Genomic DNA, 15,743 nt, shown 5'->3' with positions numbered 1-15,743 from the left:
ATAAAGGGCTTGGCAACGGGGGATGATTCTGGATCATTTCCTCACATACGGGAGGCCCTGCCGACCATAAGACAGAGGAGGAGAATTCGGCCATTCGGCCCAGAGTCTGCTCCGCCATTCACCAAGCTGCAATTTGATGCTGACCTTTCATGGCTTCCGCTGCCTGGATCAGTTCGGTAACGGCCGCAGCGACCCGCTTGGAGTATCCAGACAGCTGAAGTTTCTGCTCACTTGTGGGCTTCTGAACAATCTGTTTGGAAACAAAAGCAGAAATGCGATATTCCAAAATTGTCCAATGGTTAAAAAGGATCACAAGCTCCGACTCAGGAACAGGAAGATTCCGCGCGCGTTTCCTGGAAGCCTCCCAAAGTTGGAAAACCGTAGTTAATATTAACCAAATTCACCATGGATTAGAGTGATTACTGATTCCCGAAAATCCTAACTGCTCCTGACGTAACGGAGGAATTGACGGAAAACTGAGACCCTGTCATCATGTTTCCAAAGATTGTTTTTTATTCGTCATGGAATGTGGACGTCGCTGGGCCGACATTTATTGCCCAGCCCTGAGGGCATTTAAAGAGTCAACCACATTGGGTGGCACAGTGGTTAACCCCGTTACCTCACGACGCCGAGGTCGCAGGTCCGATCCCGGCTCCGGGTCACTGCCAGTGTGGAGTTTGTACATTCTCCCCGTGTCTGCGTGGGTCTCACCCCCACAACCCAAAGATGTGCAGGGTAGGTGGATTGGCCATGCTAAATTGCCCCTTAATTGGAAAAAATGTATTGGGTTCTCTAAACTTCAATTTTAAAAGAAGTCTATCACATTGTTATGGATCTGGAGTCACATGTAGGCCAGACCAGGTAAGGACGGCAGATTTCCTACTCTGAACGTCATCAATGAACCAGATGGATTTTTATGATAACTGACAATGGTTTCATGGCCACCTTTAGACTTTTTAATTCCAAATTTTTACTGAATTCAAATTTCATCATCTGCCATGGCGGGAATCGAACTCGGGTCCCCAGAGTATGAACCTGGGTCTCTGGATTACGAGTCCAGCGACAATACACTCTGCCACCGCCTAATATGAAGAGGTAGAGACACTCACCACGAGGACATGTTCCAGCAGCTCCATGTAGCCAACGGTGCATTCAGTAGCAAAGTACAAGGCCCTGCTTCGTACATCTTCACCCACCTCCGAATGGTATGCTGCTTGCTGCTCACACAAACATATTCAGGTTTAAGTGCTTACGTGCCCACAAGGTTAGACTTCAACGGTAGCTAGGAGACTGAGGAGAGGGCGAACACGTACCTTACAGGCAGTCAACATGTCAATGATTGCCTTGCGGCTAAGGTTGGCCGTGGCAATCACGTCGTCCTGCCGACAGGAGTTACCCGCTGCCACGGCCTTTGCAGTTGCCATGGTGATGCCCTTTGTCATTCGAATGAATTCTTCTGGGGTGTAGGTCTTCGCTGGTACCTCCTTCGATTGGAAAACCTATAATTGGTATCAAAGCCAAAGATAAGGGTCTCAGATCATGAAACGGCCCAACAGTCCAGTAAATCACAGAACGGTTACAGTACAGGGGGGTGACCATTCGGTCCTTTGAAGCTATACCAGCTCTCTGCAAGAGCAATTTAGTTAGATCCACTTCCTATTTCCCTATCAGTAGTGTAGTGGTTTTATTACTGGTAAGGCCAGCATTTAGTGCCCACAGCTAATTGCTCTTCAGAAGGAGGTGGTAAGTTGCCTTCTTGAACCCCTGCAATCCATGTGGTGTAGGTATACCCACAGCGCTGTTAGGGAGGGAGCGCCAGGATTTTGACCCCAGCAATAGTGAAGGAACGGCCAATATATTTCACAGAATAATAGTGCAGAAGATGCCCTTCGGCCCATCATGTCTGTACCGACACATGAAAAACACCTGACCTGCCTACGTAATCCCATTTGCCAGCACTTAGCCCAAAGCCTTGAATGTTATAGAGTTATAGAACAGTACAGCACAAAACAGGCCCTTCGGCCCTCGATGTTGTGCCGAGTAAGGATCACCCCTACTCAAACCCACGTATCCACCCTATACCCGTAACCCAACAACCCCCCCCCCCCCCCCCCCCCCCCCCCCTTCACCTTACTTTTATTAGGACACTACGGGCAATTTAGCATGGCCAATCCACCTAACCCGCACATCTTTGGACTGTGGGAGGAAACCGGAGCACCCGGAGGAAACCCACGCACACACGGGGAGGACGTGCAGACTCCGCACAGACAGTGACCCAGCCGGGAATCGAACCTGGGACCCTGGAGCTGTGAAGCATTAATGCTAACCACCATGCTGCCCCGGTTAGGGAGAAACTGTTCCCATTGGTTTAAGGATTGAGAACCAGAGGACACAGATTTAAGTTAATTACCAAAAAAGCAATGGGGACATGAGGACATTTTTTTTTCTTGTGGTTGGGATCCGGAACGCACTGCCTGAGAATGTAGTGGAGGCAGGGTCAATTGAGACTTCCAAAGGGGAATTGGAGCATTATCCAGGAGAAAGTAAATGAAGGATTACAGGGAAAAACACTGGAGAGTGGCTTCAGAAGAATTTCTCCTTCAGGTGGCTATCTCAGACACATCTAGCTGAATGATATCCTTTTAACCAGTCTATGATAATGAAGTGTGCCTTTCTGAAAAACAGTACCAGGTAGGAAAATAACTCATCCGTTGAATCTTCCCATGAAATATTGTGGTTAGAGAATGCAGTCCTGGTAGAGTGTTAGAAAATAATTAATTTTTAAATAAGAAACAATTGTCAAAAATAATACAGTGGCATCTACGTTATTAAGCTATACTGCAATTTTTCAACTCTGAGCAGCAACATCTTCTGATATCAAGAGATATTTTAAGAATAAATCTTGTTGATTTAAAACTGGAATAAGCAATATTTAAGTGAAGGATTGCACATATCAATTTGAGGGGGCGGTGACAAGTCAGGGTGGCGAGTGACTTCATAGAATCACAGAATTTACAGTGCAGAAGGAGGCCATTCGGCCCATCGAGTCTGCACCGGCTCTTGGAAAGAGCACCCTACCCAAGGTCAACACCTCCACCCTATCCCCATAACCCAGTAACCCCACCCAACACTAAGGGCAATTTTGGACACTAAGGGCAATTTATCACCTCCAGATGGTGGGGTTCCCAGGTATCTGCTGCTCTTGTCCTTCTAGATGGTAGTGGTCGTGGGTTTGGAAGGTGCTGTCTAAGGAGCCTTGGTGAGTTACTGCATCTTGTAGGTGGTACACACGGCTGCCACTGTTTGTTCCTGGTGGAAGGAGTGAATGTTTGTGGATGGGGTGCCAATCAAACGGGTTGCTGTGTCCTGGATGGTGTAGAGCTTCTTGAGTGTTGTTGGAGTTGCACTTATTCAGGCAAGTGGAGAGTATTCCATCACACTCCTGACTTGTGCCTTGTAGATGGTGGACAGGCTTTGGGGAGTCAGTTGGGTGCGTGTGTGGGAGGGGAATGTCTGGAGGTGAGTTACTCGCCGCCAGATTCCCAGCCTCTGACCTGCTCTTGTAGCCACAGTATTAATGTGGCCAATCCAGTTCAGTTTCTGATCAATGTTAACCCTCAGGATGGTGATGGGGATTCAGCGATGGTAATGCCGTTGAATGTCGGGGGAATAGTTGGATTATCTTGTTGGGAGATAGTTATTGTCTGACATTTATGTGGTGCAAGTGTAACTTGCCACTTGTCAGCCCAAGCCTGGATATTATCCAGGTCTTGCTGTATTTGGACATGAACTGCTTCAGTGGGTGAGAAGCCGCAAATGGTGCTGAAAATTGTGCAGTCATCAGTGAACATCCCCACCTCTGACTTTATGGTGGAAGGAAGGTTATGGATTATGTAAGGACTAATTAAAAGGGAGGAGTTTAATCAAAGCGGCAGCACCCATGGTTGCTAAAGGAGAATGAATCCATTTCGGAAGGGTATAAACATACTGGCTTCTCACCAAGAAATCAGGGCTAGAATTTTCTTCGCCCATTCAGCAACCCTATGAAAGAGCACTGTAGAAGCCAGGTATTTCAAATACACTTAATATAGGTAAAAAGTTGCTTAAAGCATAAATATTAATTCCCAGTTTTAAAATGAAAGAAACATACAATTTCCAAACTCAGTCATGAGTTTGCAAAACACAGAAGTCTGATAAAAACATTAAATTTTTTCCAAGGACAAGGGTTGAATCCATGGCAACGAGGAATAAGAATGAACGAATTGCATGATTCTCACGCCATTTCAGATTAGAGTAAATCACATCCCACGATTATACTAGCTGAAACATTTTAGACTGTGTTGCCTTGTTTTTAATAAATGGACAGTTAAAACATCGAATCAAATATAATATATATATTTGATTCCAACATTAAAAGACAGTTTGAATTATATTTTCGGAATTATGCCTCGCATAAAAGGTCTCCATTGTTGCAGCAGTGAGGTCAGCATGAGGTCTCCATTGTGGCATTGGACCAGTTTTTGATAAAGCACAATATCCCATGAAAAATATACAGACAAGCAACAATTGGAAGTAATGTTACATCGTGAAGATGGACAGCTTGTTATCAAATCAAATGTGTTTGAGTCCAAACCCAAACCAATTAGGATTATATTGGGGTGTGATCGGATCGCTTAAGACAGATATGAAATAGTATATCCATGGACGATTTGGCCACCATTTTAGAAAGGAAGAAAGACAGAAAGGAACAGCAGAAAGGAAAGAAAGAAAGGAAGAAGAAAGACAGAAAGGAACAGCAGAAAGGAAAGAAAGAAAGAGGAGAGAAAGACAGAAAGGAACAGCAGAGAGGTGGAGAGAGAGAGAGAAAGACAGAGAGCCAGAGCCAGAAACAGAAAGAGCCATAAAGTAAAGGAAGAGAATTAGAAAAGAGTTCTGTATTCATATTTCATTTTCATACTTTGACTTCAGACTTTGACTTTTAAAGTTGTGTTCAGGCTACTGACTCAGAAGATAATTCCTGTGATTCTTTGAAGAAAATCAAATTGTCTACAAACTATCTTTTAAATGATTTTCAAGTTGTAACCAATGAACTCCAAATAAAACAATTCTTATTTGCACCTGACAAGTTTTTAAACTTGATTTTCTACTGAGTTTCAGCAATGTCTCAAGAACAACCGGTAACCCTGAATTGAAGCTCAACTTCACAATTATAAGTTCCTTCAACTACCCAACCCAGGCCCACTCCCCCACCCCATCCCTGCAAACCCCTCCCAACCGTTGGACACTGAGGGCAATTTAGCATGATTTAGTTGAGATTCTGTGTTTATGCTGGCAGCGCCCCGCCCCCCCGCGGGTTTCCCAGCGGAGCGGGGTGGTTTCAATGGGAAAGTGCATCGGGGTTCCCGCTGCCAGTGAACAGCACGCTGCCAAGAAACATGCGGCTCGGAGACCGGGCAATCCCGCCACAGAAATACTGCAGAGCGGCATTCAGTGTAATTTGAACCTTTGAATATCTCTTTGGTTGTCAGAGGATTGGATATCTTAAAACGTAAAGCTTTGTGTGTCCTGTCTCAGGAAAGCTGAAACACTCGGGGATTCAAGGTAAAACATTACCTTGAATATGTACGGATACCCAGAACTGATTTTAGCTGCAGCCTTGTGTTTTAAAGTATTTTTCACCGGATTCACGATTAGACAATAGAACAGAGAACAGAACTGTACAGCACAGTACAGGCCCTTCGGCCCATACTGTTGTGCCGAGCTAATCTGAAACTAAGATCAAATCAACCTACTCCCAATCATTCTAATGCACTTCATGTGCCTATCCAATAACCGCTTGCAAGTTCCTAAAGTGGCCGACTCCACTACCATAGCTGGGAGTGCGTTCCACGCCCCAACCACTCTCTGAGTAAAGAACCTACCTCTGACATCCCTCCTATATCTCCCACCATGAGCCTTATAGTTATGCCCCCTTGTAACAGCTACATCCACCCGAGGAAAAAGTTGCTGAACAATGTTTTACTATCTTTTTATAGTAAATAACGCTGTGATGTACTTGTCAACCTCTAAGTGTATTATAGGTTAAATGGTTTTTTAATACATTTGTAAATAAGTTAGCAAAGTATACTATCTCTTGTAGTTTTTCTCCATTAGGGTTAATTTTATAAACCTACCTCTCTTAACATGGTGGTGAAAAAGGAAAATGGCCTTTTTCAATTGGAGCATGGATTACAAAAGCAGGGAGGTCATGTTGGAGTTATTTAGAACTTTGGTGAGGCCACAGCTGGAGCACTGTGTGTAATTCTGGTCACCACATTATAGGAAGGATGTGATTGTACTGGAGGGGGTGCAGAGGAGATTCACCAGGATGTTGCCTGGGATGGAACATGTAAATTATGAAGAGGAGGTTGGATAGGCTTGGGTTGTTTTCTCTGGAGCAGAGAAGACGGAGGTGGTGAAGATTATGAGGGGAATGGACAGGGTGGAAGGGACCAGCTGTTCCCCTTAGTTGAAGGGTCAGTTACGAGGGAATATAAGTTCAAGGTGAGGGGTGAGAAGTTTAGAGGGATTTGAGGGGAAACATTTTTACCCAGAGGGTGGTGACGGTCTGGAATACACTGCCTGGGGGGGGGGGGGGGGGGGGGGGGGGGGGGGGGGAGGGTAGAGGCAAGTTGCCACATCCTTAAAAAAGGACCTGGATGATTCCCCCGACCCTTCCAATATCCGATTAATTATAACAGGGACAATCAACTATTTAATAGGCGTAAGGAAGAAGGTAATACCTATCGATAGTCAACTTCCTTGTGGGAAAAGTAGTTCACTTGTTCAGACCCAAAATGAGTGTTTGTGCCAAGTGTGATTTTAAATTCAGGTGAGCGTGATTGTTGAGGGAGTGCTCCCGACCTCGGATAGCCCCTATTGGGGCTAGCATTTATAATTCACATCACCATCACGTTACTGATGATCGAGAGTGGTCTGATAACCGTGGTCAAAGAGGTCGGTTTGAAAGGAACGTCTGAGAGGGTCAGAGGCTGAGAGGGTTGAGGAGCTCGGCAATTGAAGGCACGACCACCAATGCTGAAGTGATTAAAATTCGGGATGTGCGAGAAGCCAAGGGAGATGTGAAGTGAATCAGAAAAGACCACAAACACTAAAAATAGAACACTAAAGGTTTGCCAAGAATGCGGAATCTTGCATAGATTTGAACCAGACGTTGATTCAGTTAAGGACACAACATAAAAACAAGGAGCAGGAGGAGGCCATTCAGCCCCTCGAGTCCGCTTTGCCATTCAATACAATCATGGCTTATCTCTCGGCCTCAACTCCACTTTCCTGCCTGTTCTTCAACCCCCATTACGAATTAAAAATCTGTCCATCTCCCCCTTCAATTTACTCAATGTCCCAGCATCCACCACATTCTGGGGGAGTGAATTTGAATGATTCACGACCCTTTGAGAGTCGTAATTTCTCCTCTTCTCCGTTTTAAATCTGCTACCCCTTATCCTAAAACTATGACATCTTGTTCTAGATTAGCCCACAAGAGGAAACATGTGGTCCACGTCTACTTTGTCAGTACCTTCTATCATCTTATATACCTCAAATAAATGATCTCTCATTCTTCTGAACTCGAGAGCACAGGCCTGAACTTCTCAATCTCTCTTACATAGAACATACAGTGCAGGAGGCCATTTGGCCCATCGAGTCTCCACCGACCCACTTAAGCCCTCACTTCAACCCTATCCCCGTAACCCAATAACTCCTAATCTTTTGAGGTCACTAAGGGTAATTTAGCATGGCCAATCCACCTAACCGACACGTCTTTGGACTGTGGGAGGAAACCGGTGCACCCGGAGGAAACCCACGCAGACACGGGGAGAACGTGCAGACTCCGCACAGACAGTGACTCAAGCCGGGAATCGAATCTGGGACCCTGGCGCTGTGAAGCCACAGTGCTATCCACTTGTGCTACCGTGCTGCCCCTCAATTAGACAAATCCCTCATCTGTGGAATCAATCTAGTGAACCTCCTCTGAACTGTCTCCAATTCAACTACATCCCTCCTCAAATAAGGAGACCAAAATTGTACACAATACTCCAGAGGTGGTGTCACCAATACCTTGTACAGTTGCAGCAACACTTCCCTACTTTTACACTCTATTCCTTTAGATAGAAAGATCAAAATTCCATTTGCCTTCCTTAGTTCCGGCTTGACGGACAATGCTAATTTTCTGCGATTCATGCACGAGGACAGCCAGACCCTCTGCACCGAAGGGTTTAAAGTTTCTCCATTTCAATAATAAGTTGCCGTTTCATTTTTCTGCCCCAAATGGATAACCTCACACTTATCCACGTTAAACTCCATCTGTCAAATTTCGGCCCACTCACCCATCTTATCGATATCCATTTATAAATGTCATCTCCTCATTGCAACTCACTACTCCACCTACTTTAGTGTCACTGCAGATTTGGCTACAGTATCTTCTATCCCGACATGCGAGTCATTAATACATACTGTAAATAGTTGGGGCCCCGAGGACTGAACCCTGTGCCACCCCACTGGGTACATCTTACCAACCCGATAAACGCCGATTATCCCGACTCTCTGCCTTCTGTCCGTCAGCCAGTCTTCTATCCAAGCTAATAAATTAGCCCAAACCTCCTGTGATCTCACCTTGTGTAGTAACCTACTGTGCGGCACCTTATCAAACGTCTTCCGGAAGTCCAGATCCATCTACTGGATCCCAATTATCCACTTGGCTTCTTCCAAGTTCGAAAAACTTTAACAAATTAGTCAATTTGCCCTTCATAAAACCATGCTGACTCTGATGGATTGATTTTTGACTTTCCAAATGGCCAGATATTACTTCAAATGGATTCTAACAATTTCCTAATGACAGATGTCAAACTAACTGGACTATAATTTCTTACTTTCCGTCTCCCTCCCTCTTTGAATTAGCATTATTCCAATCCACTGGAACCTTTCCTACATCCAGGGAATTTTGGAATATTATAACCAATGGATTCACTATCACCGCTGCCACATCCTTGAAGACCCTCGAATATGAGCCTGAAGGCCCGGGGTCCTGTCCGCCTTCAAGCCCAAGCATTTGTTTGGTTAATCGTCCTCACGTACCGCCAGCTCCTGTTTGATGCTCTCGATCGTACCCTCGAGGGCCCTGGTACCACGGGTTGCCTCATCCTCCACAGCTTTAACCGTTTTCAGCAGGGACGTGACATTCGTAACCATCACCTGTTTGGGGGGGGAGATCAGAAATATTGTTATTACATTGTAATAGAAACAGGAGACCATTCAGCCCCTTGAGCCTGTTCCGCGTTCAGCAAGATCAGGACTGGTCTGTACCTTCATTTCATCTCCCGCCTCCTGTAACCTTTTTACTTCTGACCCAGCAAATATCCATCAGTCTCAATTTAAAAATGTTGAGTTGCCCCCACCCCCTCCAAACAGCTCTTTGGGGGGCAAGAGAGGTCCAGATTTCTGCTCCCCTCCGAGTGAAGAAATCACGCTGAACAGACTGGCTCAAATCTGAAGGTTTTGCCCCACTTGTTCTGGATTCCCCCCATCAGAGGAAACAGTTTCTCTCTCTCGACCAATCAGATCCCATAGAAAACCTTCAAACTGTAAAACCAACCCAGAGAATTTTCTCCACGGACCCCTGGGTCACCTCGAAGTTGGGTTGGGTGAATGGTTGAAGATTGTTGGAGTTGTGGATAGAGAGGAGGGCTGTTGGCGGCTGCAAAGAGACATAGATAGGATGCAGAGATGGGCTGAGAAGTGGCAGATGGAGTTTAACCCTGAAAAGTGAGAGGTTGTCCATTTTGGAAGGACAAAAATGAATGCGGAATACAGGGTTAACGGTAGGGTTGTTGGCAATGTGGAGGAGCAGAGAGATCTTGTTCATAGATCTTTCAAAGTTGCCACTCAAGTGGATAGAGCTGTGAAGAAGGCCTATGGTGTGCTAGCGTTCATTAGTAGAGGGATTGAATTTAAGAGCCGTGAGGTGATGATGCAGCTGTACAAAACCTTGGTCAGGCCACATATGGAGTACTGTGTGCAGTTCTGGTCGCCTCATTTTAGGAAGGATGTGGAAGCTTTGGAAAAGGTGCAAAGGAGATTTACCAGGATGTTGCCTGGAATGGAGAGTAGGTCTTACGAGGAAAGGTTGAGGGTGCTAGGCCTTTTCTCATTAGAACGGAGAAGGATGAGGGGCGACTTGATAGAGGTTTATAAGATGATGAGGGGAATAGATAGAGCCGACAGTCAGAGACTTTTTCCCTGGGTAGAACAAACCATTACAAGGGGACATAAATTTAAGGTGAATGGTGGAAGATATAGGGAGGATGTCAGAGGTAGGTTCTTTACCCAGAGAGTAGTGGGGGCATGGAATGCACTGCCTGTGGAAGTAGTTGAGTCGGAAACATTAGGGACCTTCAAGCGGCTATTGGATAGTTACATGGATTAAGGTAGAATGATGGGGTGTAGATTAATTTGTTCTTAATCTAGGACAAAAATTCGGCACAACATCGTGGGCTGAAGGGCCTGTTCTCTACTGTATTTTACTGTGTTCTATGTCACAAACCTCTCAAAATACACCGGGAAAGGCATTTTCCCCCACTCCCACCCATACCCCGTACCCCCCACTCCCACCCCCGTACCCCTCACTCCCACCCCTACCCCGTACCCCTCACTCCCACCCCGGCCCCGTACCCCTCACTCCCACCCATACCCCGTACCCCCCCCCCCCCACCCCGTACCCCTCACTCCCACCCATACCCCGTACCCCTCACTCCCACCCTATACCCTGCACCCACACACGCTCCCCGGCTCTATACCCCCCACTCCCACCCCGGCCCCCCCACTCCCACCCTATACCCTGCACCCCCCACCCGCTCTCCGGCCCCATACCCCCTATTCCCACCCATACCCTGCACCCGCTCCCCGGCCCCATACCCCCCACTCCCACCCCATACCCTGTACCCCCCCACTCCCACCCCGGCCCAGTGCCCCCCACTCCCACCCCGGCCCCTGTACCCCCCACTCCCACCCCGGCCCCTGTACCCCCCACTCCCACCCCGGCCCCCCCCCCACTCCCACCCCATACCCTGTACCCCCCACTCCCACCCCATACCCTGTACCCCCCACTCCCACCCCGGCCCCTGTACCCCCCACTCCCACCCCGGCCCCTGTACCCCCCACTCCCACCCCGGCCCCTGTACCCCCCACTCCCACCCCGGCCCCTGTACCCCCCACTCCCACCCCGGCCCCCCTCACTCCCACCCCGGCCCCGTGCCCCCCACTCCCACCCCGGCCCCATACCCCCCACTCCCACCCCATACCCTGCACCCCCCCACTCCCAAACCGGCCCCACACCCCCCACTCCCACCCCAGCCCCCCCCACTCCCACCCCATACCTCACTCCCACCCCATACCCCCACTCCCACCCCGGCCCCGTGCCCCCCACTCCCACCCCGGCCCTTGTACCCCCCACTCCCACCCCGGCCCCCCCCCACTCCCACCCCGGCACCCCCCACTCCCACCCCATACTCTGTGCCCCCCACTCCCACCCTGGCACCTGTACCCCCCACTCCCACCCGGGCCCCTGTACCCCCCACTCCCACCCCATACCCTGTGCCCCCCCACTCCCACCACGGCCCCATGCCCCCCACTCCCACCCCATACCCTGTACCCCCCACTGCCACCCCGGCCCCATGCCCCCCACTCCCACCCCATACCCTGTGCCCCCCGCTCCCAGCCCCGTGCCTGTACCTTGGCCGCACTCTTCAGTTGGTACATGGATGGATCATCAGCCGGTTTGCCAGCTGCACATTTTGTCGCGCTGATGAGGTCAGTCAGAGCTTTTGCGACGTCCTTAACCGCATTAATCAGCACCACCTACAGAACAACAAGAATGTTCCTCCCTCAGTCACTCAAATGCAGAATTCAGTTCACACACACCGCAGGCTTCAATGGTGGATAACTGTTAAACCGTGTCAGCAGTGCTGAATGGCACAGATCAGAAAGATCCCGGTTCCATCCCAGTTATGATGGGATTTGGCAGGAACTGTCCACATTACACCTGCAGTGACCGGCGAGCGTTATCATTGGAGGTGGAGGGGGGGTGAGGTGCTGACGGCACTGGAGAAATTGTCGGAAAATTCCAAACAAATCCAGGAAGGTTAGTAAAGTCGGATTTCAATTCCAATGAGATCATATCACGCAGCCAGTTCCCGAGGGTCCAGTGTGAGAGAGGCAGCGGGTTCGAGGGTTGAGTGTGAAAAGGGCAGCGGGTTGTCGAGGTTCGAGTACGAAAGGAGCAGTGGGATCTCGAGGGTCGAGTGTGAAAGGATCAGCGGGTTCCCGAGGATTGAGTGTGAAAAGGGCAGCGGATTGTCGAGGGTCGAGTGTGAGAGAGGCAGCGGATTGTCGGGGGTCGAGTGTGAAAGGAGCAGCGGTTCTCGAGGGTCGAGTGTGAAATGGGCAGCGGGTTCTCGAGGGTTGAGTGTGAAATGGGCAGCGGGTTCTCGAGGGTCGAGTGTGAAATGGGCAGCGGGTTCGAGGGTCGAGTGTGAAAGGGGTAGCGGGTTCTCGAGGGTCGAGTGTGAAAGGGGCAACGGATTCTCGAGGATTGGGTGCGAAAAGTTCAAGTGGCAGCCCAAGGGCCGAGTGTGAAAGGGGCAGTGGGTTCCAGACGGCCGAGTTTTGTTTTATTTGTTGATGGGATGTGGACGTCGCTGGCTGGGTCAGCAATTATTGTCCATCCCGGAGGTTAACCTTGTGGGTCAGGAGTGGCATGTGGGGCCAGGCCGGGTAAGGATGGCAGATTTCCCTCCCTAAAGGGCATTAATGAACCAGGTGGGGTTTTACGACAGTGGTTTCATGGCCATCTTTACACTTTTAATTGCAGATTTGTAAAAAAGTTGAATTCAAATTTCACCATCTGCCCTGGTGGGATTCTAATCCAGGTCCCCAGAGTGTGACTCTGGGTCTCTGGGTCACCAGTCCAGCGATAATGCCACTGCCTCTCTTCCTCTGTCACCTAACCTCATAAACGCCACAGGAACGTTCATATTTATGGATAACAAGAGTCTGCATTCCTTGGCCAATCACCATGCACCGTTTGCCAAGGATCTCCCTGAGGGTGGGGGCGGGGTTCCCATGGGGTTACCCCCCCCCCCCCCCCCAAGTATATAGTGTCCCAGGTAACGGAATTTAGTGGCCAAACTGAATGACTGCCAGCGATCGCACTGACTCTCCAGACACACCACGATTCAACTACAAGGAGTTGCATTTATGTAGCACCTTTCACATCCTCAGGGCAGCCGGAAGTACTGTAAGGCGACTGAAGATCTTTGGAATTGCGTTCAGCCAGAAAATGCGACAGTCTTGTTGCACACAGCAAGATCCCACAGATATGACAATGACAACGAAATCTGTTCCGGGGTGATGTGTTTTGAGGGATACGCATTGGCCAGGGTTCTGGGGAGAACTCCCCTGCTTCTCTGACAAATTCTGTCATGGGATCTTTTACAGGATTTCGTCCATCCATCTGAGAGGGCAAACCATCAGCCCCTAAATCCTCCTGGTGCGTCCCTGGCAGGTAGGAACAGTGGGAAGGACCATGGGGAACTGCAGCCCTCAGGTGCCAGACTCAGGTGGCAGGTTAGAGACCTGTTCCAGGAAACTAGCTACAGAAACAGATCGTAGCGTGTCCTGTGTCTGCCTCACATGTCACGAGACGTGGTTAGCACTGCTGCCTCACTGCGCCAGGGACCTGGGTTTGATTCCAACCTCGGGTGACCGTCTGTGGGGAGTCTGCAGGTTCACCCAGTGTCTGCGTGGGTTTCCTCCGGGTGCTCCGGTTTCCTCCCACAGTCTAAAGAGGTTATGAAGGATTCCGGGGATAAAGCAGGGGAATTGGCTCTTCTGGAGGGTTCGATACACACTCGACAGGCCAAATGGCCTCCTTCTGCCCCTCATGCGTCAGACTAATTCTAGGCCTGTCACTCGCAAACTAATTTCTTTACCTGAGTTTCTGGATCATGGGAGCCCAGGCTGGCTGCTCCCTGCTTCACCACCTCAGCCAGCTGGGTTATCGTACTAACAGAGGACTGAGCAGCTTGGGCCAGCTTCTCCTGACTGGATGCAGCCCCAGACACTAGGAACTTGGTATCTTCGACCAGGGCCTTTGCTGTCTTTAGAATGTTCTCCCTGTGTGAAAGAAATACAATTTTGAGAATAAAACACACCTGCGACAACATTAATGAAGAGACGACCGGTCTTCATTCTGTGAAACAAGGTAGAGAATCCCAACAGTGCCGGAGGCCATTCAGCCTATCGAGTCACCATTGACCCTCTGAAAGAGCACCCCACCTAGACCCACTCCCCCCACCCTAACCCCAGAACCCCAGCTAACCTGCACGTCTTTGGACTGTGGGATGAAACCAGAGCACCCGGAGGAAACCCACGCACACACGGGGAGAATGTCAGACTCCAGACGGAGTCACCCAAGGCTAGAATCAAACCCGGGTCCCCCTGTGAGGCAGCAGTGCTAACCACTGTCACAAGTAGGCTTACATTAACACTGCAATGAAGTTACTGTGAAAAGCCCCTAGTTGCCACATTCCGGCACCTGTTCGGGTACACTGAGGGAGAATTCAGAGCACCCGGAGGAAACCCACGCAGACACGGGGAGAACGTGCAGACTCTGCACAGACAGCGAGTTCTGCCCAGAATATACAGCCAGCTGTGTAATAGTTCCTCAAGTGTTTCTGAACTCCAACCAGAAAGGTTCTGTCTGATCCCTCAAGGACATTCATTCGAGCACGGCAATATTTTCCTGAATCAAAGCTTCCATTCCCCCTTCCCCATCATGACAGAGTTATAACCAGGAAAATCAAACATTCACTCCTCCCGGTGTCTGAAATCGGCACTGCATCAGACTCCAAGTGGCGATTTCACTCTTGCAGCTCACCAACCCCATCAGCCACACTTGATCCTTTTACACACAATGACTCCAAAGTTAAATTCAAACTCCATCCTTCACACAATACCAGCCAACTTTAACTAACCTAAATAACTTTAACTGTCTTGCTCCACTTTTTAACACAAGATGAAATGAAAATCGGTTTCAAATGAAAAGCCCCTAGTCGCCATATTCCGGCGCCTGTTCGGGGAGGCTGATACAGAAATTGAACTGTGCTGCTGGCTTGCCTTGGTCTGCTTTAAAAGCCAGTGATTTAGCCCAGTGTGCTAAACCAGCCCCTTGGTGCCCAAACCTCTGCCAAATAAGACTAAACCCTTTCCAACAGCACGGGTGAACATCCCTGCATGTAATTTAATCCCAACCTAGTATGGCAGGGGGGTGGGTACCGGAGCAATAGGTCAGAAGATGAAAGCATTGAGGAAGAACGAGGGAATAGGGCCAGTATGGCTCTGAGGCAGAGCAGACAGGGAGATGTTGCTGAAAACAGCAGGTCTGGTGGCCTGAAGTGCCTATGTTTTAATGCAACAAGTATAACGGGTAAGGCAGATGAACTTAGAGCTTGGATTAGTACTTGGAACTATGATGTTGTTGCCATTACAGAGACCTGGTTGAGGGAAGGACAGGATTGGCAGCTAAACGTTCCAGGATTTCGAGGTTTAAGGCGGGATAGAGGGGGATGTAAAAGGGGTGGCGGAGTTGCGCTACTGGTTAGGGAGAATATCACAGCTGTGCTACGGGAGGA

At 49.1% G+C, this 15,743-nt stretch overlaps 1 protein-coding gene across 1 annotated transcript in view; it reads right to left on the bottom strand.

The window, feature by feature from the left end:
- The window catches only part of LOC119956733 (talin-2), a 369,765-nt gene that overhangs the window by 28,620 nt on the left and 325,402 nt on the right, over nt 1-15,743 (bottom strand). The window contains exons 44-49 of the mRNA XM_038784070.1: nt 14,043-14,226; nt 11,785-11,910; nt 9,133-9,249; nt 1,314-1,499; nt 1,110-1,217; nt 145-250 (exon numbers count right to left, since the gene is read on the bottom strand). Of these exons, the coding sequence (XP_038639998.1) occupies nt 145-250; nt 1,110-1,217; nt 1,314-1,499; nt 9,133-9,249; nt 11,785-11,910; nt 14,043-14,226 (827 nt within the window). The remainder of the gene's footprint in view (nt 1-144; nt 251-1,109; nt 1,218-1,313; nt 1,500-9,132; nt 9,250-11,784; nt 11,911-14,042; nt 14,227-15,743) is intronic.

This window comes from Scyliorhinus canicula, chromosome 24, assembly GCF_902713615.1.
Source record: "Scyliorhinus canicula chromosome 24, sScyCan1.1, whole genome shotgun sequence".
Classification (NCBI taxonomy): domain Eukaryota; kingdom Metazoa; phylum Chordata; class Chondrichthyes; order Carcharhiniformes; family Scyliorhinidae; genus Scyliorhinus; species Scyliorhinus canicula.
This window is presented reverse-complemented; position numbering and strand designations above follow the sequence as displayed.